This window comes from Pseudoliparis swirei, chromosome 15, assembly GCF_029220125.1.
Source record: "Pseudoliparis swirei isolate HS2019 ecotype Mariana Trench chromosome 15, NWPU_hadal_v1, whole genome shotgun sequence".
Taxonomy (NCBI): domain Eukaryota; kingdom Metazoa; phylum Chordata; class Actinopteri; order Perciformes; family Liparidae; genus Pseudoliparis; species Pseudoliparis swirei.
This window is the reverse complement of record NC_079402.1, coordinates 20,742,407-20,769,103: the sequence shown is the minus strand read 5'-3', so window position 1 is coordinate 20,769,103 and position 26,697 is coordinate 20,742,407. Positions and strand designations below refer to the sequence as shown.

The following is a 26,697-nucleotide window of genomic DNA, read 5'->3' as shown; positions in this document are numbered from 1 at the left end:
TGTCGTCACCAAGGCTGCATGACGTAACAGAATCCAAAAATACTTTGAATTCGAAAAGGAAAACATCTTTCCCTGTGTTGCTTGTGGCCGTTTTTTTTGTTTCACGGTTTGTTTGAAACTTCCAGGCTGGAGAAGAACACAGTCAGATGGTGAAGTGTGAGCTGTGCAGCACCCTTACGCTGCAATTTAACAACCACGTAAAGCGCCGCCACCCAGGCTGCGGTCAGAGTGCTGCACGTAAGGGCTACGACAGCACCGGGGCCTACGTGGACGTCTGGTTCAAAGGGGAGTGTGGCTCCAACTTCCCCTTCTACCTCCTCTGCAGCTCCTGCAGGGAGAAGTATCTGGCTGCAAACCTGAGCAACACAAGTTCTAAATATGAAAGGTATTGTAGAGAATTAAGGAAATTACAAATGCATGCAACCAATAGCGATGCCTTTTTTAGACTGTTTCTTGTCCTCATGCTGTTATGGACTATATTTGGTGAAGTAAAACGGTTCTATAGGATGTTATTTGTCTTCCTTTTGCTTCAGGATTAAAGGCCTGACATCCGATTTGATCGGCCAATTGGACAGCACGTCTGATGGTAGGGAAGGTCATAAAATAACTAGTATTCATATTTTTAAAATCATTTTTCGATTGTTTTATGATATGAATAACCTCTGTTTGCTCAGATGATTGGGAAATTAGCCACAGAGACGAGTTTGACGCAGACAGGCTGACAGGACTGGAGGACTTTGGGCTTTTGCTGAGACCGCTGGGGCTGACTGAAAACAAGCTGGTGCCGGACCCCATTGCCTTCACTGAGCCGGATCCCCTCGGCGCCCTGGTGTACAGCTCGGCCGACCCGACGAGAGCGGCAGCTTCCAAAGGTATCGCGCTTTGCTGTAGAAAGACCACAGTCCGGTTATTACCTTCGCATTGAAAATGCGGAAGGTTATGTTTTGATCGCCGTGTATTTATTTATTTGTATGCGTGTTATTCGCATAAGTCAAAAAGTATTAAACCGAATCGCATGACATTTGGTGGGATGATTGGTTATTATCCGGGGACCATTTGCTTAGATTTTGGGATCGATCGGGTCAAAGGTCAAGGTCATGAAAAGGTCAACATCTTCTTTTTACCATAGCACGGTCAATTTTTATGTTCGTAATTCAATGCCCAATCTTGTGATATGTGAAGGTATGCTCTCTACAGAGTGCCCATTCTAGTTTGCTCAATGTATTCTACTCTCTTTGAGTTCAAGTGTCTCAAAATATTTATTGCAACATTTTCAAAAGACAATGCAATTAAAAAATCATATCTATGGTGCAGAACGGAAAAGAGAAAAAAAGAAGAAAAGTGTTTCCAGCCTGCTCATTACGGAACCGACCTGCAGTGTCCTGTTTAGAGGGCGGAGCGGGGGCGTTTTCAAGGACAAGGCATTGCGTCATCATGCGCCAATCGCCGAGGCCGTGTCCCCTTTTAGGGGAAGGATGGCTTGTCACTTAAGGAGAGAAACAGGAAGAAGCTGCTGTGTAGAAAGTCGTGAAACCAATAAATAGAATCCAGGGTGAATGTTAGCTGTCAGTGTAGTAAATCATAAAGTGATGCTGCTGATGTTTAGTTAGCTTCAGGCGGAGGCTGTTGCAGTGAAAGTCTTAAAGTACAGCAGCTTCAAGTTAATCTCACCTATTCTAGATCAAACTGTTGGCTATTGTCATGTTGTGAATGAATGTGTTTATATGTCCGAATATATCTGACGACTGTGTTGATCTTTGGTCCACTTGGAATGCTAAAGGGGCATGACATCAGACCAATAGATCTTAATTTATTAATATATATAGTGGGTACGGAAAGTATGCAGACCCTTTAAATTGTGCCCCATTTGTTTCATTGCAGCCACTTGCTAAAATATGAAAAAAACATTTATTTCTTATTAATGTACACTCATTTCTTTTTTTCTGTCCAGATGGGGTGCTGAGTGAACATTAATGAGAAATAAAATGAACTTTTTTTTATTTTAGCAAATGGCTGCAATGAGACAAAGAGTGGAACATTTAAAAGCGTCTGAATACTTTCCGTACCCACTGTAGCCTATATGTTAGTTAATTTGTTTCAGACAAGGTTGCAAAATAATAATACATAGAATAAAGATATAATAACAACTAGAATGGGCACTCGGTAGAGCGCATACCTTCTCATATCACAAGATCGGGCATTGAATTATGGACATTTTGGCATTAGTTGCATGCCAATTGGATAAAAATTGACCGCGCTATATGGTAAAAAGAAGATTTTGACCTTTTCATGACTTTGACCTTTGACCCGATTGATCCCAACATCTAACCAAATGGTCCCCGTATAATAACCAATCATCCCACCAAATTTCATGCGATTCGGTTTAATTCTTTTTGTGTTATGCGAGTAACACGCATACAAATAAATAAATAAATAAATACACGGCGATCAAAACATAACCTTCCGCATTTTCAATGCAAAGGTAATAATCAAAACAAATTGCATGTATAGGACCGTTGGTTTTTAAAAACATTATATTTGTAAAAATGTGAAGAATGGAAAGTCATGTGGTGAGAAATAGTTTCCTCCAGTTTAAAGAACAAATACACACCGTTGACATCGTCTCTGCAAGATCTTTTTTATGCAGGTCTGCCCTGAGACTAGGGCAGTGTGTTCAAATGATGTTATACACCCCCCCCCCCCCCACCCCCCCAATGATGTCATTGCTGGCTATGCGTGTCTGCAGCTAACGGTCCTCTTGTTCATGTTGCATTGAATGTTTCTGTAACTCTGTCTCTGCTGAAAGAGTTAGCCCACTTGTAACACCCACCCACATTCCCTCTGTTGGCGGCAGGAGAATCCCACCGCAGTGAGACTCACTGCAGCAGAGTGACTCATCACTCATTCATCATCGCTGGGCGGCTGAGGCACACAGCAAATCACTCCCAGTTCTCCCATTTGATCCATTATCTCGACTTTTCTGCATGCCCACACACACACACGATATGGTGTTTAACGATGTGAGTTTAAGCAAGGTGAATAGAGGATTTGTCCAATTATTTACCAAAGTAGCATGACTTTCGATGTGTTTTTCCGGACCAGGCAATGCCCTCGTTGAGCAGAAGACGCCCCTGAGCCTCGGACAGCAGGCGGTATCACTGAGGGACTCTCATGATCGACTAAAGGCTTTGAGAAGAGTCACCTCCACAGCCCAGATTCTGCTCGCATACAGCATGGTGATGAGAGCACTGTCTCAGACTGCCTCCAGGTACATGTGACCAGAATATATAGCCCTCGCCATCATTTGTCTTTCATCAAATCGGAGCGTTTTCAAGAGTCTTCTTTAAACCTCCTCTCCAGTGCATCAGTGTGCAGCCACTCAAACGGCCTGGAGTCCTTGGGTTTGGCAGATATCCATATCCTGGTCCGCCTGATGACTCTGGCTGCAGGGGGCAGGGCTCACGGCAGTGTGGACCAACAGTTGGGCGTGAGGGGGCATGCGACGGAGCGCAACGGCTCCACCTGCCTCAGCTTTCTTACCTCGGCCATCGGCAGCGTGGTGTCCCACAGCCCTACGGCTTACAGGCAGCTCGTGAAAATATGCACTCGGGTCAGTTTTCTTCAGTTAATACACTGATGATATAAACTGCATCAGGCTAATTACTGGAAGACATGATCTAGAATTTACATCACAGTAACTCATTCTCAATATGACTTAGGGTAGGAATTTATAAGCATTTTTTGCTTCTACATATACCTTTTCAGTCTTTCTCTTTTGTATATTATATAGAATAATATTGTATTTGATTTGATTGACTGAATAAAATACACAAACAAACTTCTATGTTACAAAGTGTCACATTTGTCATTGATAACAGTACATTATTATTTGTTTTAATACATCAGGAAATTATGATTTATATATATATTATATTCCTTTATTCGTCCCACAGTGGGGACATTTCAAAAATTACACTTCCTTTATGGCGCTGGCATGCTTTTATATAATTGTATGACTTAATTGCAGTTTTCAGTCTGACTTCTTATTGGTAGAAAACCAGCTCAAATATCTCTTGTTGCTTTAGGTTTTCTCACTTTAACATTTAGTCATTAAAACATTTGTTTTTAATGTTCAGCCCTACTCATTGTGCATAATTAAAGATCAATTTAGTCATGTAATTATTCTGGCTTGAACGGATAATTGAACTGTTAGCAAATGAATGAAGGTTCTGACTGAATGTTTGTTGTTGTTGTTTGTGCGGTAGGACCTGATGGCGGCGGCTACAGGGGTGAACATCGGGGCCGCCGGGGCCACCGGTGACCCGCAGCAAAGCAGCCGTCTGACCTCCAGTCAAACGGCCGCAGCCCAGCAGCAGGACTACGATGAGCAAACTCCGCCTACATTCCTAGTCACACAGAACCTGGTGTCCCTGCTCACCGAAAAGGGCGTGAAATGCCACGGCCCGGATAAGGCCGAACACGAGGCGAACGGTGAGAGAAAGCAGTGGCCTTTTTGTGTAGGATTATTACCTTCGCATTGAAAATGCGGAAGGTAATGTTCTGATCGCCGTGTATTTATTTATTTATTTATTTGTATGCGTGTTCCTTGCATAACAATTTTTAAAAACCGAATCGCATGACATTTGGTGGGATGATTGGTTATTATCCGGGGACCATTTGATTCGATTTTGGGATCGATCGGGTCAAAGGTCAAGGTCATGAAAAGGTCAAAATCTTCTTTTTACCATAACACGGTCAATTTCTATCCAATTGGCATCCAACTAATGCCAACATGTTCATAATTCAATTCCCAATCTTGTGATATGCGAAGGTATGCGCTCTACCGAGTGCCCGTTCTAGTTGTGTGTGATTTTGGTGATTCATCGTAGCTCTCCTCCACACATGTGACGCAGACGCAGGAAACCAAGGGGTGTCTTCTTCGTCCTCGCCCGCCTCCCCTTTACCCCACCCGGGTGCCCGAGTGGGCCCTCTGGAGCTGGCCAACGCCCTGGCGGCATGCGTCCTGTCGGCGAGGCTGACCAGTAAACACCGCCAGTGGGCGGCGAAGCAGCTGGTGCAGGCGTTGGCTGCCACGGGAAGGGACGCTCACAACCGCCCCCAGACGTACAGCGACCTGGCTGGAGACCTGCGCAAAAGTTCTCTCAAGAGGCTGGAAGGACATTACAACAAGGTCCGCCGCGTCAGAAGATTTTCATTTCTAAAATCAGGATGTGTGTCGTTTCTGTTATCCTTTTTATCCGTGATCTTAATCTGTAATTCCTTTATTCTCACAACAAGAAAAGATGTTCTGCATGCTTCTTTTTTACTTTCCACCAAGACAGTGATTATCGTTGTGGTATTCTTAACAGTGTGAGTCACAGACTCGCCTCCTTGGACCTTTGGAGCGCTTGGCTACTGATTTCAGTTTCAGTGAAAACAGGCTTTGTGATTCACAGCATATCATGAGAGGTGAACATAACAATAATTTCAATGTCATCTTTTATCTTCAGGTGACGAGCTGTTCCTGGAACAGTGACCAGAATTTGCTGGCTACTTGCTCGCAGGACAAGGTGGTGCAGCTGTGGAGCATCAGCCAGCACAGTGTGGAATTACACAGCACCTTCTCCTGCATTACCAGGTGCTGTCTGCTGGTTTCAGTGGTGTCCTCTCCAGAGAGGCTCATGGCAGTCATGTGTTTGGTGCTTGAACTTGACATCATTGTTGATTGTTTGACTATCGTGCTTTAGCTTGTAATAACGGGTTTGAAATGTAAGTTTAGAGATTTTTATAGATCTTTAGACCTTTGGTTATAACAGATTAAGACCAGATTTCTAACTGTCAAAACATAGATTTTATCCGGAGGCTATGTCTGAGAATATTGGATTTCACTCGTCTAATGTAGTTTTAGCCAAATGGATATGATGTAACGTTTCTTGTAGATGAAGCAACACACCGGGACGTTTCTGAAGAGCAGCGGTGTTGCTTTTCTATCGAGGAACTCGGATCTCTTGTCGTTGTAAACGTCTCCCTCCTCTGACTCTCCAGTAAGGTGGATCGATCCAGCAGCGAGCGGGCCGGGAGATGTCCCCACATGTCTCCCGTGTACTGGAGCACAGGGGGAAACTTTTTGGCTGCCCCAGATAACAAGCACATCTCCATCATGAACATCAGGGGTGCGTCTGACGTTTGTCTCTTTGCTAATGTGGCGTGCGCCCCGCTTTTTTCTCTCGGTTGCAACTTGAAATGTTGCCGCTATGATTATTTACAAAGAGTTGTAACGAAATGCGCATGTTTGTGTCACTTCAGGATCGCATTGTCATGTGGAGGCTCAGGTGTCCCGGGTCGCAGCCCTCTGCTGGGCTCAAACCTTCAGCTTAGATTTTGGGATCGATCGGGTCAAAGGTCAAGGTCATGAAAAGGTCAACATCTTCTTTTTACCATAGCACGGTCAATTTTTATGTTCGTAATTCAATGCCCAATCTTGTGATATGTGAAGGTATGCTCTCTACAGAGTGCCCATTCTAGTTTGCTCAATGTATTCTACTCTCTTTGAGTTCAAGTGTCTCAAAATATTTATTGCAACATTTTCAAAAGACAATGCAATTAAAAAATCATATCTATGGTGCAGAACGGAAAAGAGAAAAAAAGAAGAAAAGTGTTTCCAGCCTGCTCATTACGGAACCGACCTGCAGTGTCCTGTTTAGAGGGCGGAGCGGGGGCGTTTTCAAGGACAAGGCATTGCGTCATCATGCGCCAATCGCCGAGGCCGTGTCCCCTTTTAGGGGAAGGATGGCTTGTCACTTAAGGAGAGAAACAGGAAGAAGCTGCTGTGTAGAAAGTCGTGAAACCAATAAATAGAATCCAGGGTGAATGTTAGCTGTCAGTGTAGTAAATCATAAAGTGATGCTGCTGATGTTTAGTTAGCTTCAGGCGGAGGCTGTTGCAGTGAAAGTCTTAAAGTACAGCAGCTTCAAGTTAATCTCACCTATTCTAGATCAAACTGTTGGCTATTGTCATGTTGTGAATGAATGTGTTTATATGTCCGAATATATCTGACGACTGTGTTGATCTTTGGTCCACTTGGAATGCTAAAGGGGCATGACATCAGACCAATAGATCTTAATTTATTAATATATATAGTGGGTACGGAAAGTATGCAGGCCCCTTTAAATTGTGCCCCATTTGTTTCATTGCAGCCACTTGCTAAAATATGAAAAAAACATTTATTTCTTATTAATGTACACTCATTTCTTTTTTTCTGTCCAGATGGGGTGCTGAGTGAACATTAATGAGAAATAAAATGAACTTTTTTTTATTTTAGCAAATGGCTGCAATGAGACAAAGAGTGGAACATTTAAAAGCGTCTGAATACTTTCCGTACCCACTGTAGCCTATATGTTAGTTAATTTGTTTCAGACAAGGTTGCAAAATAATAATACATAGAATAAAGATATAATAACAACTAGAATGGGCACTCGGTAGAGCGCATACCTTCTCATATCACAAGATCGGGCATTGAATTATGGACATTTTGGCATTAGTTGCATGCCAATTGGATAAAAATTGACCGCGCTATATGGTAAAAAGAAGATTTTGACCTTTTCATGACTTTGACCTTTGACCCGATTGATCCCAACATCTAACCAAATGGTCCCCGTATAATAACCAATCATCCCACCAAATTTCATGCGATTCGGTTTAATTCTTTTTGTGTTATGCGAGTAACACGCATACAAATAAATAAATAAATAAATACACGGCGATCAAAACATAACCTTCCGCATTTTCAATGCAAAGGTAATAATCAAAACAAATTGCATGTATAGGACCGTTGGTTTTTAAAAACATTATATTTGTAAAAATGTGAAGAATGGAAAGTCATGTGGTGAGAAATAGTTTCCTCCAGTTTAAAGAACAAATACACACCGTTGACATCGTCTCTGCAAGATCTTTTTTATGCAGGTCTGCCCTGAGACTAGGGCAGTGTGTTCAAATGATGTTATACACCCCCCACCCCCCCAATGATGTCATTGCTGGCTATGCGTGTCTGCAGCTAACGGTCCTCTTGTTCATGTTGCATTGAATGTTTCTGTAACTCTGTCTCTGCTGAAAGAGTTAGCCCACTTGTAACACCCACCCACATTCCCTCTGTTGGCGGCAGGAGAATCCCACCGCAGTGAGACTCACTGCAGCAGAGTGACTCATCACTCATTCATCATCGCTGGGCGGCTGAGGCACACAGCAAATCACTCCCAGTTCTCCCATTTGATCCATTATCTCGACTTTTCTGCATGCCCACACACACACACGATATGGTGTTTAACGATGTGAGTTTAAGCAAGGTGAATAGAGGATTTGTCCAATTATTTACCAAAGTAGCATGACTTTCGATGTGTTTTTCCGGACCAGGCAATGCCCTCGTTGAGCAGAAGACGCCCCTGAGCCTCGGACAGCAGGCGGTATCACTGAGGGACTCTCATGATCGACTAAAGGCTTTGAGAAGAGTCACCTCCACAGCCCAGATTCTGCTCGCATACAGCATGGTGATGAGAGCACTGTCTCAGACTGCCTCCAGGTACATGTGACCAGAATATATAGCCCTCGCCATCATTTGTCTTTCATCAAATCGGAGCGTTTTCAAGAGTCTTCTTTAAACCTCCTCTCCAGTGCATCAGTGTGCAGCCACTCAAACGGCCTGGAGTCCTTGGGTTTGGCAGATATCCATATCCTGGTCCGCCTGATGACTCTGGCTGCAGGGGGCAGGGCTCACGGCAGTGTGGACCAACAGTTGGGCGTGAGGGGGCATGCGACGGAGCGCAACGGCTCCACCTGCCTCAGCTTTCTTACCTCGGCCATCGGCAGCGTGGTGTCCCACAGCCCTACGGCTTACAGGCAGCTCGTGAAAATATGCACTCGGGTCAGTTTTCTTCAGTTAATACACTGATGATATAAACTGCATCAGGCTAATTACTGGAAGACATGATCTAGAATTTACATCACAGTAACTCATTCTCAATATGACTTAGGGTAGGAATTTATAAGCATTTTTTGCTTCTACATATACCTTTTCAGTCTTTCTCTTTTGTATATTATATAGAATAATATTGTATTTGATTTGATTGACTGAATAAAATACACAAACAAACTTCTATGTTACAAAGTGTCACATTTGTCATTGATAACAGTACATTATTATTTGTTTTAATACATCAGGAAATTATGATTTATATATATATTATATTCCTTTATTCGTCCCACAGTGGGGACATTTCAAAATTACACTTCCTTTATGGCGCTGGCATGCTTTTATATAATTGTATGACTTAATTGCAGTTTTCAGTCTGACTTCTTATTGGTAGAAAACCAGCTCAAATATCTCTTGTTGCTTTAGGTTTTCTCACTTTAACATTTAGTCATTAAAACATTTGTTTTTAATGTTCAGCCCTACTCATTGTGCATAATTAAAGATCAATTTAGTCATGTAATTATTCTGGCTTGAACGGATAATTGAACTGTTAGCAAATGAATGAAGGTTCTGACTGAATGTTTGTTGTTGTTGTTTGTGCGGTAGGACCTGATGGCGGCGGCTACAGGGGTGAACATCGGGGCCGCCGGGGCCACCGGTGACCCGCAGCAAAGCAGCCGTCTGACCTCCAGTCAAACGGCCGCAGCCCAGCAGCAGGACTACGATGAGCAGACTCCGCCTACATTCCTAGTCACACAGAACCTGGTGTCCCTGCTCACCGAAAAGGGCGTGAAATGCCACGGCCCGGATAAGGCCGAACACGAGGCGAACGGTGAGAGAAAGCAGTGGCCTTGTTGTGTAGGATTATTACCTTCGCATTGAAAATGCGGAAGGTAATGTTCTGATCGCCGTGTATTTATTTATTTATTTATTTGTATGCGTGTTCCTTGCATAACAATTTTTAAAAACCGAATCGCATGACATTTGGTGGGATGATTGGTTATTATCCGGGGACCATTTGATTCGATTTTGGGATCGATCGGGTCAAAGGTCAAGGTCATGAAAAGGTCAAAATCTTCTTTTTACCATAACACGGTCAATTTGTATCCAATTGGCATGCAACTAATGCCAACATGTTCATAATTCAATTCCCAATCTTGTGATATGCGAAGGTATGCGCTCTACCGAGTGCCCGTTCTAGTTGTGTGTGATTTTGGTGATTCATCGTAGCTCTCCTCCACACATGTGACGCAGACGCAGGAAACCAAGGGGTGTCTTCTTCGTCCTCGCCCGCCTCCCCTTTACCCCACCCGGGTGCCCGAGTGGGCCCTCTGGAGCTGGCCAACGCCCTGGCGGCATGCGTCCTGTCGGCGAGGCTGACCAGTAAACACCGCCAGTGGGCGGCGAAGCAGCTGGTGCAGGCGTTGGCTGCCACGGGAAGGGACGCTCACAACCGCCCCCAGACGTACAGCGACCTGGCTGGAGACCTGCGCAAAAGTTCTCTCAAGAGGCTGGAAGGACATTACAACAAGGTCCGCCGCGTCAGAAGATTTTCATTTCTAAAATCAGGATGTGTGTCGTTTCTGTTATCCTTTTTATCCGTGATCTTAATCTGTAATTCCTTTATTCTCACAACAAGAAAAGATGTTCTGCATGCTTCTTTTTTACTTTCCACCAAGACAGTGATTATCGTTGTGGTATTCTTAACAGTGTGAGTCACAGACTCGCCTCCTTGGACCTTTGGAGCGCTTGGCTACTGATTTCAGTTTCAGTGAAAACAGGCTTTGTGATTCACAGCATATCATGAGAGGTGAACATAACAATAATTTCAATGTCATCTTTTATCTTCAGGTGACGAGCTGTTCCTGGAACAGTGACCAGAATTTGCTGGCTACTTGCTCGCAGGACAAGGTGGTGCAGCTGTGGAGCATCAGCCAGCACAGTGTGGAATTACACAGCACCTTCTCCTGCATTACCAGGTGCTGTCTGCTGGTTTCAGTGGTGTCCTCTCCAGAGAGGCTCATGGCAGTCATGTGTTTGGTGCTTGAACTTGACATCATTGTTGATTGTTTGACTATCGTGCTTTAGCTTGTAATAACGGGTTTGAAATGTAAGTTTAGAGATTTTTATAGATCTTTAGACCTTTGGTTATAACAGATTAAGACCAGATTTCTAACTGTCAAAACATAGATTTTATCCGGAGGCTATGTCTGAGAATATTGGATTTCACTCGTCTAATGTAGTTTTAGCCAAATGGATATGATGTAACGTTTCTTGTAGATGAAGCAACACACCGGGACGTTTCTGAAGAGCAGCGGTGTTGCTTTTCTATCGAGGAACTCGGATCTCTTGTCGTTGTAAACGTCTCCCTCCTCTGACTCTCCAGTAAGGTGGATCGATCCAGCAGCGAGCGGGCCGGGAGATGTCCCCACATGTCTCCCGTGTACTGGAGCACAGGGGGAAACTTTTTGGCTGCCCCAGATAACAAGCACATCTCCATCATGAACATCAGGGGTGCGTCTGACTTGTGTCTCTTTGCTAATGTGGCGTGCGCCCCGCTTTTTTCTCTCGGTTGCAACTTGAAATGTTGCCGCTATGATTATTTACAAAGAGTTGTAACGAAATGCGCATGTTTGTGTCACTTCAGGATCGCATTGTCATGTGGAGGCTCAGGTGTCCCGGGTCGCAGCCCTCTGCTGGGCTCAAACCTTCAGCTCGGCGGTTCTGGACCCGCCGACGGCCGGTCAGAACCGACCCGCCGAGAGTCTGCTGGTGGCGCGGCTGGACGGCTCTCTCTGCTGGCTGCAGGTCAATCTGCAGCAGGTAGACCTGCATGTGATCAGCACCGAGCTCACCCGCTGCCACAGTAAAGAGGGTGAGGAGACTGCCACACACACACACACACACACACACACACACACACACACACTTAATTCTAAAACTGTAGTGTTTTTACAAACATGACACCACTCATCTTATTGATTTGTTCATTCATCTTAATTAATTTTTTATTTTATTTTCCCTTGCCTGGAAACCAATTCAATTTCTGCTTTCATCAATGTATTTTGTTTCTTTAAATAAAAATAAAATAAAAAAAGCACACACACACACACTCTCTTAATTCTAAAACTGTAGTGTTTTTACCAACATGACACCACTCATCTTATTGATTAGTTCATTCATCTTAATTAATTTTTTATTTTATTTTCCCTTGCCTGGAAACCAATTAAATTTCTGCTTTCATCAATGTATTTTGTTTCTTTAAATAAAAAAATTAATTAAATAAAATAAAATAAAAAAAGCTCACGCACACACACGCGTACATGCACACATGTACACATGCATTTGTATTTATTTATTTTATATTTTTCTCAATACTCTGACTTTATGATGTTGTGTCCACTGTGTCTTCTAGGTGTTATGTCTATGTATTGTCTTTTGTCTTATAAAAAAATAAAATAAAACTATAGCGTCTCACTCTTTCATTCTCAGAGAATGAAATAAGGAGATTGAAACCACGCCGTGTCTATACCGTAAATATGAAGCTCTAGCCAGCCGATGTTGAGGTTAGCTAACCGTACAGTTTGGAAGCAAAGGGAAAAAAGGACCAACATGTCTAAAGCTCACATTAACACATGATATTTTTGTCTATTTAATATGTTCACGAACATCACATAGCAGGCTCGCCGTGAGTTACACGCTGGAACAGTTTGTTGACTGGACACGGTAACTTCCTGGAGTTTTTTTCTTGTAGGTTTGCACAGCTAGCTGTTTGCTCTACTACTCTTTCTCCTTTAAGTATGCTAAGCTAACTGCCTGCTTGCTGTAGCGTAATATCACACAGACTAGTGAGTGGTATCAATCTTCCCATCTCAGTCTCATCAAAATCAAAATGTGGAACTATTCTTGAAAGCGATTGATCTTCTCTGCCCATCTTTCCTAGCCCCCCAGTGTGTCGCCTGGCACAGCGAGGACAAGCCTTTTGCAGTGGGCTACCTCAATGGGATGATCCTATTGGCCACGACTGAGACCCATGAGAACGAGCAGCCTGCGGTGCTGTCTGTCTTTCAGGTCTGTCGGCAAACTTCACTCCAGAGCACAAAAAACACCCGACAAATAGTTGTATTTACTTCACACACATGGGCCATAGCCCTACCACCCACTGTTCTCTTCTTGACCACTCGACCCTCCCTCTCGTCACTCTACAGGACAGTGTGTGTTCTCTAAAGTGGGACCCCACAGGACACTTGCTGCTCTGTTTGGGGAGGTCCGAGGTCGTGAAGATACTGGGACGCTGTGGGCGGAACTGGGTGACCCTCCACTCCCTCGTTCACTCCAGCACCGTTAACGTCGCCGAATGGTGCCCACTGGCCGGCAGAGGACCGGATCCCAGGCTCATGGCGGCTACGTGAGTTTTGGAACTAAATCTTCTGTCTTTCTCTGTTGAATGTTTTCTTCTTTCCTACAATACAAAGAAAGAGAAAACATTCGTGTAAATGTAGTTGTTGGGTGATTTCTGTAATCAGATTTATGAAATATCTTGAAATGAATGTTGGTATGTTTGTTGTAAATTCTCATTTAATTTCTCTCCCTGTTTCTGTAGAGGTTGTCAGAACGGCTCTGTGCACGTCTGGACTCTGCCGCAGGGCGGGACTTTTGTGTCTTTGCCCAACATGTTGAACAGCTCCCGGCGCCAAGATAAAAGCACTGATGTCAAGGTCAGTTTGGATTAAAGGTTGGATTATAGGTGTGTGGACATAGGTGTGTAGATGGTTCCTTTTTGCAGCCCTGGTTCTACAAATATCCTTAACCCTCCTGTTACCTTTGGGGTCAATTTGACCCCATTCAATATTTAACATCTCTAAAAATATGATTGACATCATTTTTTTTGCTTCATATTTCATGACTTTTCCTAATTTACCGGGGACAACTGGAAAAATATAAAAATCACATGATATGTTTTCAATGTCCTGAACACAACTCGTACGCATCGGTGTTCTTTGGGCTCAATTTGACCCCAGGCTGTTTTTCACCGTGTAAAACATATAAGAACTAGAATGGGCACTCGGTAGAGCGCATACCTTCGCATATCACAAGATTGGGCATTGAATTATGAACATTTTGGCATTAGTTGCATGCCAATTGGACAAAAATGTATCGTGCTATGGTAAAAAAAAGATTTTGACCTTTCCATGACCTTGACCTTTGACCCGATCGATCCCAAAATCTAATCAAATGGTCCCCGGATAATAACCAATCATCCCACAAAATGTCATGCGATTCGGTTTAATACTTTTTGAGTTCTGCGAATAACACGCATACAAATAAATAAATACACGGCGATCAAAACATAACCTTCCGCATTTTCAATGCGAAGGTAATTATCAACTTTTTTATTTATTTAAAGGGCTATTTAGGTAGTCAACAAACAAACATAAAGTACCTCACACTTAAACTTGGGAAACAATATTAATTCTAATCATTTTCTGGAGGTTTTAATTGCTGGGGTCAAAAAGGGTAAAATATGTTAGTCCATTTGAAGGTAACAGGAGGGTTAAATTGTCGTATGATAGAAGCTTATCAGGCATATATGTGCCAGTCATTCATTTAGTTTGACTTTGAGAGCTGATTTCAGCTCATGTACTCATCCAGTTCTGTTTCTTTGGACAGCAGCAGAGTGCAAAAAGTGTGTTTGTGCTTCGTGGCCACATCACAGGAGTGAAGTCGCTCTCCTTTTGCTCCAGTGGACTTGCTCTGGTCTCTGGAGGGATCGGGGGTCTGCTCAACATCTGGTCCTTGCAGGTCAGAAAACCACATTCACCGTTTGCTTGACCTGAAGTCAGTGAAAATATTCCTTTCTTACCAGACAGCTAAACTATGATTGTGTATTATTCAAACATACGTCTGTCAAGGAGTCTCCTTTTTAGAGTTGTAACCCTCCTGCCGCTCTGTGCATCTTCTAGGATGGCTCGGTCCTGCAGACTGTTACAGGTCTGGGTTCGGTCATCCTTACTACCTGGGTACCACATTTGGGTGTCGCCGCCTGCTTCGGGAGGTCGAAGGTAATTTAACATATTTTGATTTCTGAGCCCTTGTTTCCTTTTTTTTGAATTCTAATTCAAAACTTTAACTTCATTTTTAGCATACAGACGTTTAAGAAAACAACAGTGCTTTTCTTCATACTATTCCATACTAGTGTTAACTTCATTTAATACCTACCCTACCTCCTCTTCTTCCTCTCTCCTCCTTCTTCCCCCTCCTTCTCCTTCTTCTTTTTCTTCTTCTTCTTCTTCCTCCTACTCCTTCTCCCTCCTCCTTCTTCTTCCCTCCTGGAGGCCTCCTCCACACACATGTCACTTTAACATGCACTTTAACTTAAACACACGTCACTTGAAACACACACCTAAACACTTTAACATTATTTGTTGTCCGAGCACTTTATCTTTATCTTTATCTTATCTTATCTTATACTTAAGTTCACTGTTGCTGTCGTGTTGATTGTTGTTTGTCATGTCTAAATGTTGCACCTTCCGGCAAAAAAAAATCCTCGTTTGTGGAAACATTCCCGGCAATAAAACTGTTTCTGATTCTGATTTGTTTGCCGATGCATTTTCTCTTCCCTGTGTCACACCACAGTTCTGGTCTGTCATTGTGTTGTTTTTCTTTTCCCCAGGATGTTTTGTTGATCTGCTGCACCCCTGAATGGATCAGTCAAAATCACGTGCTGGCTTCCTGTCGCACGGTCCTCAGAAGCCAGAACATCCTGGGTCTAAATCGAGCGCCTTGTTTGGCCGTCTTACTGGAGAGGCTGCCCTTGTTGCTGCAGGAGCAGTACAGCTACGAGCGGGTCGTTACCGAAACTATGTTTTTAAAGTCGTGTTTGTGTTTTCTGGGCTGAGACAGATATTTAGAATTCCGTCTCCTCTTGCAGGCCCATGTGGCGGCCGGGGACCAGCTGGTCCACAGCGCCTTCCTGCAAAGCCTGGCCTCCCTGAGTGTTGGATTGTCCTTAGAGAAACACCTGTGCCGTTACCCACGCCCTCCACACCACACGGGACCCGACGCCCCCTCCTGCCCGCCAGAGTGGAGCTGGCTCGCCACCTATGCCACGACTGTCCGCAGCGCCGAGGCGATCGCCAGCGGGACCGCCTTCCCGGAATCCTTCAATCATTCCGAGTTTCAGGAGTTCGACGCCGTCGAAATCGGCAAGGCGCTAGTGAGCGACGGCCGTCATTTGAGATATCGTTTGCTTCGGAAAATGGTTGGATAACGTTCCCCAATGTCGGTATCTGTTGAGAGACTTCTCTGTTTCCCAGGATAATAGTAAGTGGAGCTTCAGGATGGACGAACAGCTGATGTCATGGGCCACCACCAAACCAGAGGTGACAGTTTAGCTCTTGTGAAACAGTCTTTAACTGACTCTCTCTGTCTCTCATCTATCTGCACAGTGGAATTGTGTTTTATTTTAACTTGAGAGTGTTGGAGGATATTGTAATTTGTATTGCACCTGCTGTGTGTTTTTAGGACTGGCAACTAGGGGGCAAGAGTGAGGTCTACTTGTGGGGGAACGGACGTTACGGACAGTTGGCAGGAATGGGAACCAACCTCATGACGCCCACCCTTGCACCCTCTCTGTTACAGACCATACAGGTAGCGACTCGTTTACACAGGACACAGACGTTGCCCATAGTTTCTGTATTTACCTTCGCATTGAAAATGCGGAAGGTTATGTTTTGATCGCCATTTATTCATTTATTTATTTGTATGCGTGTTACTCGCATAATTCAAAAAGTATAAAACCGAATCGCATGAAATTTGGTGGGATGATTGGTTATTATCCGGGGACCATTTGATTAGATTTTGGGATCGATCGGGTAAAAGGTCAATGTCAAGGTCATGAAAAGGTCAACATCTTCTTTTTACCATAGCACGGTCAATTTGTATCCAATTGGCATGCAACTAATGCCAAAATGTTCATAATTCAATGCCCAATCTTGTGATATGCGAAGGTATGCGCTCTACCGAGTCCCCGTTCTAGTTCTCTAATGTTTCCCTCCCTCTGCGGGTGTTGTCATTCAGGTTGTGTGTGGACAGAACTGTTCCTTCCTGGTCCAGTCCAATGGGACGGTCCTGGCTGTAGGAGAAGGACAGTATGGCCGACTGGGTCAGGGGAATTCTGATGATCTATACGTCCCCACGATTATATCCGCTTTTCAAGGTACAGGATTCATCCAGGCGATGAATTTAAATTTCGCCCTCAAACAATGTAAAAAAAAAAAACACATTGCAGTATTTCAATTGAATGTAGTCGCTTCTTTCTCTTAGTTCTAGAAGTTGAGCTTCACTAACTCTCTGATCTGTGGGCAGGCTATGTGGTGACGCAGCTGGTGACGTCCTGTGGATCTGACGGACACTCCATGGCCCTCACTGAGACGGGGGAGGTGTTCAGTTGGGGGGATGGAGATTTTGGAAAACTGGGCCACGGCAACAGCGAAAGGCAGAGGCGGCCGAAACAGATCGAGGCCTTACAGGGAGAAGAGGTCGTTCAGGTAGAGATACACCTGCTTGGAACTCCAAGGGGATAGGAACACAGTTCACAGAAGTCACATTTTAGTGTTAAACACAGATAAATCAATGCATCTCTGTTCTCTAAAAGCGTGTGAGAATATCCAGGTGCCTTTTCTTCCTCTTCCCAGCTTGCTTGCGGTTTCCGCCACTCAGCCGTGGTAACAGCAGACGGGAAACTGTTCACCTTCGGCAGCGGTGAGTCTGGTCGACTGGGTCAGAGGTCAACTTCCAATAAGATACTGCCTGAAAGGGTGGCTGCGCTAGAGGGATATCATGTGGGGCAGGTGAGAATTGGACTGTTTGTTTGAACTCAGGTGGTGATGCAGTTTCCACAGTGAAATAGGAAAATATAACTTAATGAGCTCTTTCAGGTGTCATGCGGTCTGAACCACACACTCGTGCTCTCCCTTGATGGAATGGTTGTGTGGGCATTCGGAGATGGGGATTATGGGAAATTGGGAACTGGTTCTTCGACAGCGAAATTCTACCCTCAGGTGAGACGAAGGTTTATATTCAAGAATCCTAAAAAGAAAACAGTCGATTCGTGTTACTACCTGGTTGTGGGAAACACCAATACTTGCTTGCTATTCCCTCTATTGTATCCATGGCGTAATGTATTTATTCTCTGATCTTAATCAAGTGCTTTTATTTAATATAGATACAATATTATCTTTGCCTGTTCATCATTTCAGAAAGTGGAGCAGCTTTGCAACAGGGGGATCAAGAAGGTCAGTTGCGGGACTCAGTTCTCCGTGGCGTTGGCCAGTTACGGACACGTTTACACATTTGGACAAGGTGCGTTTACGTCTTTTGAGACGCCTGCAGCGTTTCTTACGTACTTCAAAACTATGCAGCTTCTTTTAACCCTCCTGTCACCTTTCGGGTCAATTTGACCCCATTCAACATTTAACGTCGGTGTTCTTTGGGGTCAATTTGACCCCAGGCTGTTTTTCACTGTGTCAAACATATAAGTAATATCAACTTTTTTATATATTTAAAGGGCTATTTGGGTAGTCAACAAACAAACATAAAGTACCTCACACTTAAACTTGGAAAACAATATTAATTCTAATAATTTTCTGGAGGTTTTAATTGCTGGGGTCAAATTGACCCCGAGGGTAAAATATGTCAGTAAATATAAAGGTAACAGGAGGGTTCAACATTGAATGGGGTCAAATTGACCCGAAGGCAACAGGAGGGTTAAATGTCAATTACTTGATCTGAAAAAAACCCAGGAAGCTTAAATTTAGTTTTCTGGTAGTATCTGCATCTAAAACGTGTAATTATTGTATTACTGTCTGCCACAGTGTATTTTGTTTTTGATGCAATAACTTAGCTAAGCTACACATTGTGTATTTCAGTCATGAATTGTCCTGATTGGCACAAAAGACACGGAGGGAATGCTCTCTTCTAAATCAAGTCACCAACTTACTTGGCACTGTCGTGTATTTTCCATTACACAAGATTCAATTCAATTCAGTTTATTTGTATAGCCCAATTTCACAAATTACAAATTTGTCTCGGAGTGCTTTACAATCTGTACACATAGACATCCCTGCCCCAAAACCTCACATCGGACCAGGAAAAACTCCCAAATAACCCTTCAGGGGGAAAAAAAGGGAAGAAACCTGGAGGAGAGCAACAGAGGAGGATCCCTCTCCTAGGATGGACAGATGCAATAGATGTAATGTGTACAGAAGGACAGATTTAGAGTTAAAATACATTCAATGAATATGACAGAGTGTATGAATAGTTCATAGTAGGCATAGTAGGCATGTCAGGTATCAAAATCTGTAGGTCGGAGGAAGCTCTGAGCCCAGAGCGTCACAAGGTTTCTGTGGTGAGGGGCCTTTGGTGTGAAAGATGACCATGTGGGGTGGGGGATAGGAGCCCACTCGAAGCCCTCCCAACTGACGTGGCCGGCCTATAGATTTTAACCTTTTAGTTTTAGTTTAGTTTAGTTTATTTCGATCAGCAAAATATACAAAAATCAAAATTCAACAAAAGAAAGTGGCTGACCGAAAGGGTCGAGGCTGAAGCTATCAAGCTTATAAGTGCCCTAACCTGTGAGTTCACGAAAAAACTTATTTCAGAGAACCATATACCTATATATATACATACATAAACATATATACACATATAGATATACATACACATACATATTCACACACACATATATACATATACATACACGCACACACATAAATAGACACACATACATATTTACATAAAACAATAAAAAAAACAAAAAACGTGTCCCCATTAACCGTTAATTATGATGCTTCATCAATGCTGTTACGTCTGGACTTCTCCAGTGTCATGTCTTTAAATTTTTGCTTGAATATCACCAGATTTGTCCTTTCTTTGATGTCATCAGTTAAAACATTCCACTGTTTCACCCCACAGACAGAGAGCTTAACGCCTCTTTCCTTTCTCGTATATAACCTGTAGCCGAATGCCATATCCTTAGATTTTCTCAATTCGGCTCCTGAACGTCTCCGGTCGTTCTTGGCGTCTGTTTTTGACCTGAATAAACTTTGTTTTCTTATCAAGTGCTGAGTCGCTCGAACTTTTCTCCTTCGTCATCATTTCATCAATAGTAAATCAACGTACGCTTCTCTTGGTTTCGTTGTTGAGCACATGCGTACATGCCAATTGTGTGACTTGGCTTTCCTTCTGTCGCTCAGAGCTTCTGATCGGCCTGCCGGACTCGATGCTGAGGAACAAGTCCCGCCCCCAGCTGGTGCCGTCTCTGGAGGGGCTGTTCATAGAGGACGTCGCCGTGGGCTGTGAACACTCGCTCGCCCTGTCCTCCACCGGAGACGTCTACGCCTGGGGCTGCAACAGCGAGGGGCAGGTAACCGACATCCCGGGGAATCAAATCGCACACTTCATCAACCTGAAGTGTGCGTTCATTGCACGTCAGAAGCACACTCTTTTTTATTTTATTTTAATTTTTTATTTTATTATAAGACAAAAGACAATACATAGACATAACACCTAGAGGACAATAAACAATGCAGACGACAAAACAATGGACATAACATCATAAAGTCAGAGTATTTGTGAAAAAAACAACAACAAAAACCAAAACAAAAATAATAATAATAATAATTAGAAGGAGAAGAAGAAAGAAAGACATATGTGTGTGCGTGTGCATTATGAATTAACTCATAAATAAGAGGAGTGGTGTCATGTTTGTAAAAATGAAGTGAATGATGACCAGATGTCGTGGTGTTCTGTTGTATTGTAAATGAGAGATGAGGTGAGTTGTTCCATTGAAATATATTCTGACATTACATTTTTCCAGTGTGAGATATGTGTGTTATTCCTTGATTTCCAGTTCACGAGGATTGTTTTCTTGGCGATAGAAGCACACTCTTTAATGTGTGTGTGTGTGTGTGTTCCAGCTCGGCCTTGGGCACTCCAACCCGGTGAAAGAGCCCACGCTCGTAACAACCCTCCAGGGGAAAAACGTAAGACAGATCTCCGCTGGTCGCTGCCACAGTTCAGCCTGGACCACCCCGTCTACCTCGTTGAAAAACTCGGGTACACACTCAGACACACACAGACTCTTTGTAGCTATAATCCATGAAAGGAAATCCACTCGAGACTCCATTTTTCTACATCTCCAGGTGGCTCTGGAAGTTTCCAGCTCGGCCTTCCCCAGTTAGTTCCTCCTCAGTACAACACTCTGAAAGACTGCAGCCCTGATGTCCTCAGCATGCGCCTCCAGGTGCTCTACCGCTTCTCTGATCTCATGTACAAGTCCTGGAGGCTGCTCAACCTGGACGCCAAGAATCCGGTAAAATTCAATCTAATTTTCGACCCTTTCTAATAACCATTCACTTCCTGATTGTGAGCCTTCTCTGTGCATTGCTGTCATTTTTCATTTCCCATTTTCATCCTCCTATTTCATTCCCCGCCCTGCGCTCTATCCAGGTGTTCACGTCACGCTATAGTTCAGGGACGACAGCCATCATCCGCGGGGATCTCAGAGGTCTCCTGTCACCCAAGGTCAACACTCTGCCTCTCGTGCGCTCCATCGGCAGGACGATGACCCAGGGAAAAACGTACGGGCCACAGATCACGGTGAAACGGATTTCCACAAGGTAAGGATGACCACGATATTCAGGGGTCGGCTGGTGGAGACACTGGAGGTAATCGATAAATAACCGGCTGCGTTCCCGACCGTCCGACGGGACGTATTTGCATTTCACGGCTTCTGTCTGCTCTATTGCAATCTTCAATTTATTATACACTACCGTTCAAAAGTTTGGGGTCATCCAGACAATTTCGTGTCTTCCATGAAAACTCACTTTTATTTATCAAATGAATTGAAAATTGAATAGAAAATATAGTCAAGACATTGACAAGGTTAGAAATAATGATTAATATTTGAAGTATTAATTTTGTTCTTCAAGCTCAAAGGAAGGCCAGTTGTATAGCTTATATCACCAGCATAACTGTTTTCAGCTGTGCTAACATAATTGCACAAGGGTTTTCTAATCAGACATTAGTCTTCTAAGGCGATTATCAAACACAATGTACCATTAGAACACTGGAGTGATCGTTGATAGAAATGGGCCTCTATACACCTCTGGAGATATTTCATTAGAAACCAGACGTTTCCACCTAGAATAGTCATTTACCACATTAACAATGTATAGTGTGTATTTTTGATTAATGTTATCTTTATTGAAAAAACAGTGCTTTTCTTTGAAAAATAAAGACATTTCTAAGTGACCCCAAACTTTTGAACGCTAGTGTATACCTGGTAATATTTGTTTATCAGATCTTTGATTTGAAGTCCTCTTCCTGGCACTCCACAGGGGGCGTTCCAGCAAGCCCATCTTCGTGCAGATCGCCAAACAAGTGGTCAGCCTGAACCCTCTGGAGCTGCGGCTGCCATCGCGGGCCTGGAAGGTCAAGCTCGTCGGCGAGGGAGCCGACGATGCCGGAGGGGTGTTCGACGACACCATAACTGAGATGTGCCAGGTAGGACGGACACCACGCAGTGGAGGTCGAAGAGCAACACAGACGGTTCAAATGCAGCCCGGCATATTCTCTGCCGCTTGGACATTTACTCAATAAAATGTTATTTCCACGCTTCTGTCAGTCTGCCCCCAGGGCAGATGTGGCTACTGATGTGACTGTGTGTGTATGACTACTGGACTCTGGACTCTGTAAAGCGACTTCGGGTACTTGGAGAAGCGCTATATAAGACTACGGATTATTATTATTATTATAGTATCTAGTATCTAATCTGGTCTTTTTATGCAGAACTTTGGTTCCCCTAATTTAGTTGTCTGTTTTTAATTTGATTTGGTTTTTAATTTATTTATTTTTTATTTTCCATTTTATTTTTTTATTTTAATATATACTTTTAAATGTAATATTGGTTTCTTGCTATTCCACTTGTTTTGCTTTGACTCTCTGCGGAGCACTTTGTAAACATTGTTTTTAAAGGTGCTATATAAATAAAGTTATTATTATAGTATCTAGTATCTAATCTAGTCTTTTTATGCAGAACTTTGGTTCCCCTAATTTAGTTGTCTGTTTTTAATTTGATTTGGTTTTTAATTTATTTATTTATTATTTTAATATATACTTTTAAATGTAATATTGGTTTCTTGCTATTCCACTTGTTTTGCTTTGACTCTCTGCGGAGCACTTTGTAAACATTGTTTTTAAAGGTGCTATATAAATAAATTTATTATCATTATAAAGTTATTATTATCATTTCACCAGGAGCTGCAGTCTGGTGTCGTGGATCTTCTGATTCATACTCCCAACAGCTTTGCAGATGTGGGCAGTAACACCGACAGGTGCACATTTTGTACTCATCTTCCATCGTCACCAGCAGAATCAGTACTTTTTTAAATTTTTTACATCACATTTAAAAGAATGTCTCTTTTGACTTTGGCGTTGGCTGTGTCCCCCGACAGGTTCCTGTTGAACCCAGCGGCACTCTCAGAGGACCACTTGGTCCAGCTCCGCTTCCTGGGTATCCTCATGGCTGTGGCTATCCGCACCAAGAAACCTCTGGACCTGCATCTGGCTCCCTGGGTGTGGAAACAGCTCTGCTCGATGCCGCTGGGAGAGCCCGACCTGGAGGAGGTGGACCTGCTCACCTACCGCACCCTGCAAGGCATTCTTCACCTGGACAACAGTGGAATCACAGAGGACAACTTCCATGTGGTGAGACGCGATGCACCTTCACCTCCTATCCTTTCATTCTCTGTATCCCAATCCCTCGCTTTGTTTTTCTATACTATCCTTTTATTTCTCCCACTCCTGCCACATTTCCCGATGAAGATGATCCCGCTGGACTCGTTTATGGCCAACAGTGCAGATGGAAGGCTGGTACCTGTCGTTCCTGGAGGTCAAAACATCTCCCTCAACTTCGCCAACCGTACAGAATACGTTGAGAGAGCTCTGGACTACCGGCTCCACGAAATGGATTCACAGGTTTGAAATAATGGAGATTGATTTGTGTTTATTTAGCAGATCTGTACGAACATATACTACCGTTCAAAAGTTTGGGGTCACTTAGAAATGTCTTTATTTTTCAAAGAAAAGCACTGTTTTTTCAATAAAGATAACATTAATCAGAAATACCCTCTATACATTGTTAATGTGGTAAATGACTATTCTAGGTGGAAACGTCTGGTTTCTAATGAAATATCTCCAGAGGTGTATAGAGGCCCATTTCCATCAACTATCACTCCAGTGTTCTAATGGTACATTGTGTTTGCTAATCGCCTTAGAAGACTAATGTCTGATTAGAAAACCCTTGTGCAATTATGTTAGCACAGCTGAAAACAGTTATGCTGGTGATATAAGCTATACAACTGGCCTTCCTTTGAGCTTGAAGTTTGAAGAACAAAATTAATACTTCAAATATGAATCATTATTTCTAACCTTGTCAATGTCTTGACTATATTTTCTATTCAATTTTCAATTAATTTGATAAATAAAAGTGAGTTTTCATGGAAGACACGAAATTGTCTGGATGACCCCAAACTTTTGAGCGGTAGTGTATGCACACAACCTATGTGCATGCAAACTGTCGAATGCTATTTCTTTATAATATGCCAGAGTGGTTGGGTTCCACCATCTAAATTCACCAGACCTGACCCATATGGACCGTTTTGAACAATAACATGGAGAGTGAGTTTCTCCCCACTGCACCTGAAACTCACCCACTTTAAACACCAGTCTGCCCACCAGTTTCCATTCACTGGACCGACTGCTCGTCGTGCCGTTGTCGGCGTTCCCTTTATCTCGTCCTCAGAAGTCTCAAAGCGGATGTTCTGTTGTGTCCAGGTGGCAGCGGTCCGAGAGGGCATGTCCAACATCATCCCGGTGCCCCTCCTCTCCCTGCTGACGGCCCAGCAGCTGGAGCAGCTGGTCTGCGGCCTGCCGGAGGTCTCCGTGGAGATGCTGAAGAAGCTGGTGCGTTACCGTGACATCGCCGAGAGCCACCAGCTCATCGGCTGGTTCTGGCAGAGCTTGGAGGAGTTCACCAACGAGGAGAGGGTGCTTTTCCTCCGCTTCGTCTCCGGCCGGTCCAGGTTGCCTTCCAACCCGGCGGATATCACGCACAAGTTCCAGATCATCAAGGTCGACAGGGTGAGGTCATCGCGAGCGAAACAACCAGCCTGTTCACAAAGGCAAACGTATCCACGGTACTGTTAAGTTGTAATAGTTTATTTTGATAACATCTGCAGAGGTCTTATGTTTTAAATTAATACATAGAGAAAGATATTATAATAGAAAATATTAGGGAGAATATTGATATTGTGATTAATGTATTATGAAGCATAGGGGTAATGTTTACTCTATGCAAATGTAAATGGCAAGAATTAATGTATATTGCATGAGAGTGACTGTATGTTAGTATTATAGATTGACGAGGCCGGTTGAATTCCGTGAAGTGACTACAATAACAAGAGACTTTTATTGTGAAAGTGACTTTAATGCGGACAATAACAAGACGGGACTCTTATTGTGTAAATACTTGTTTAGCGACTGGACCGGAAGTGCCGTTTTGACCAGTGAGATTGAGTATGAAACTCCGTGGATGAGGGAGATCGGGTCTCTTCTACAGGTATCCTCGAGGCCGCAAGGCTGAGGGGGCGGAGGCGCCGGGAGCCGAGGAAGAGCGCCTTGAATGTTTGTTTTACACTTCCTGCCATTAAATGTTGATAACTTAATTCACGCGCGTCCGGAAGCCTGTTTTCCATCATCTGCGAAGTGCCCAGTTTCAGAACTACTTTACAGTACAAACGATAAACTTATTTTCCCCTCCCTTTCATTTCCTTCAGCCCATCAACGGCCTCCCGACTGCGCAGACGTGCTTCTTCCTGTTCCGCCTGCCCCCGTACACGAGCCAGGCCGTCCTCGCCGAGCGTCTGCGTTACTCCATCCACAACTGCCCCTCCATCGACATGGACAACTACATGCTGACCCACAACACCGAGCCGGTGGACAGCTCCGACCCGGAGGACTGATGGCGACGAACGGATCTTCTCCCACGCCGCGCACATTATGCACTGATTTCTATTCGCCAAACCTGTAAGGTAGTGTGCTGTATTGTTTATATGTTGGTTGACATTAAAGATACGTGTAGTTTTGGTTTTCCAAATGTGCAAGGTGGTGTAATTAACGCAGTGCTTACTCTGAATCGGCACGACAGGGATAGAGAACAAGATTTTAAAAATATATAGGCGAATAAAGCCCCAAAAAGAGTTAATGTGCCTGTTTGTTTGAAAATATGTAATAATTTAATAACCCGTCCCACACAGATAATATTATTGTAAAATAAAAGGGTGTTTAAATAAGTATTTTTGGTGTCGGCCTTTTGATTTTGATTTCTGCATCACAATATGTATTTACATTCATATTATGAATTAAGTGAATATTCTACTAAGTAAGTGAATGTAAAAGCTTGCTTGTCTTAGATCAGGGGTGTCAAACTCATTTTCACCGCGGGTCACATCAGCGTCATGGCCGCCTCTTAAAGGGCCGGAAACACTTAATAAACTCCTCGAACATACTGTTAAATAACTCTTTGCGTTCAATTATTGTTTATTTGAGTGTAGAAATATTGTACATAAGAAAATGTCTCTTATATTACAACACAAATCCATTTAATTTGA

General features: G+C 43.4%; 1 protein-coding gene across 1 annotated transcript in view; it reads left to right on the top strand.

The window, feature by feature from the left end:
* LOC130204910 (probable E3 ubiquitin-protein ligase HERC1) overlaps positions 1 to 26,382 on the top strand; it is a 55,876-nt gene extending 29,494 nt beyond the window's left edge. The window contains exons 47-80 of the mRNA XM_056431916.1: positions 126 to 385; positions 534 to 586; positions 675 to 872; positions 3,103 to 3,268; positions 3,361 to 3,610; positions 4,266 to 4,491; positions 4,914 to 5,191; positions 5,511 to 5,638; positions 6,046 to 6,173; positions 11,613 to 11,840; positions 12,909 to 13,036; positions 13,174 to 13,373; positions 13,569 to 13,683; positions 14,636 to 14,767; positions 14,929 to 15,027; positions 15,639 to 15,812; positions 15,897 to 16,181; positions 16,282 to 16,347; positions 16,490 to 16,615; positions 17,045 to 17,183; positions 17,333 to 17,514; positions 17,662 to 17,817; positions 17,905 to 18,027; positions 18,226 to 18,328; positions 20,221 to 20,390; positions 20,944 to 21,082; positions 21,169 to 21,338; positions 21,476 to 21,645; positions 22,366 to 22,531; positions 23,285 to 23,361; positions 23,482 to 23,734; positions 23,852 to 24,004; positions 24,863 to 25,168; positions 25,864 to 26,382. Coding sequence (XP_056287891.1) covers positions 126 to 385; positions 534 to 586; positions 675 to 872; positions 3,103 to 3,268; positions 3,361 to 3,610; positions 4,266 to 4,491; positions 4,914 to 5,191; positions 5,511 to 5,638; positions 6,046 to 6,173; positions 11,613 to 11,840; positions 12,909 to 13,036; positions 13,174 to 13,373; positions 13,569 to 13,683; positions 14,636 to 14,767; positions 14,929 to 15,027; positions 15,639 to 15,812; positions 15,897 to 16,181; positions 16,282 to 16,347; positions 16,490 to 16,615; positions 17,045 to 17,183; positions 17,333 to 17,514; positions 17,662 to 17,817; positions 17,905 to 18,027; positions 18,226 to 18,328; positions 20,221 to 20,390; positions 20,944 to 21,082; positions 21,169 to 21,338; positions 21,476 to 21,645; positions 22,366 to 22,531; positions 23,285 to 23,361; positions 23,482 to 23,734; positions 23,852 to 24,004; positions 24,863 to 25,168; positions 25,864 to 26,049 — 5,733 coding nt within the window. The 3' untranslated portion in view covers positions 26,050 to 26,382. The remainder of the gene's footprint in view (positions 1 to 125; positions 386 to 533; positions 587 to 674; positions 873 to 3,102; positions 3,269 to 3,360; positions 3,611 to 4,265; positions 4,492 to 4,913; positions 5,192 to 5,510; positions 5,639 to 6,045; positions 6,174 to 11,612; positions 11,841 to 12,908; positions 13,037 to 13,173; positions 13,374 to 13,568; positions 13,684 to 14,635; positions 14,768 to 14,928; positions 15,028 to 15,638; positions 15,813 to 15,896; positions 16,182 to 16,281; positions 16,348 to 16,489; positions 16,616 to 17,044; positions 17,184 to 17,332; positions 17,515 to 17,661; positions 17,818 to 17,904; positions 18,028 to 18,225; positions 18,329 to 20,220; positions 20,391 to 20,943; positions 21,083 to 21,168; positions 21,339 to 21,475; positions 21,646 to 22,365; positions 22,532 to 23,284; positions 23,362 to 23,481; positions 23,735 to 23,851; positions 24,005 to 24,862; positions 25,169 to 25,863) is intronic.
* The last annotated feature ends 315 nt before the right edge of the window (positions 26,383 to 26,697 follow it).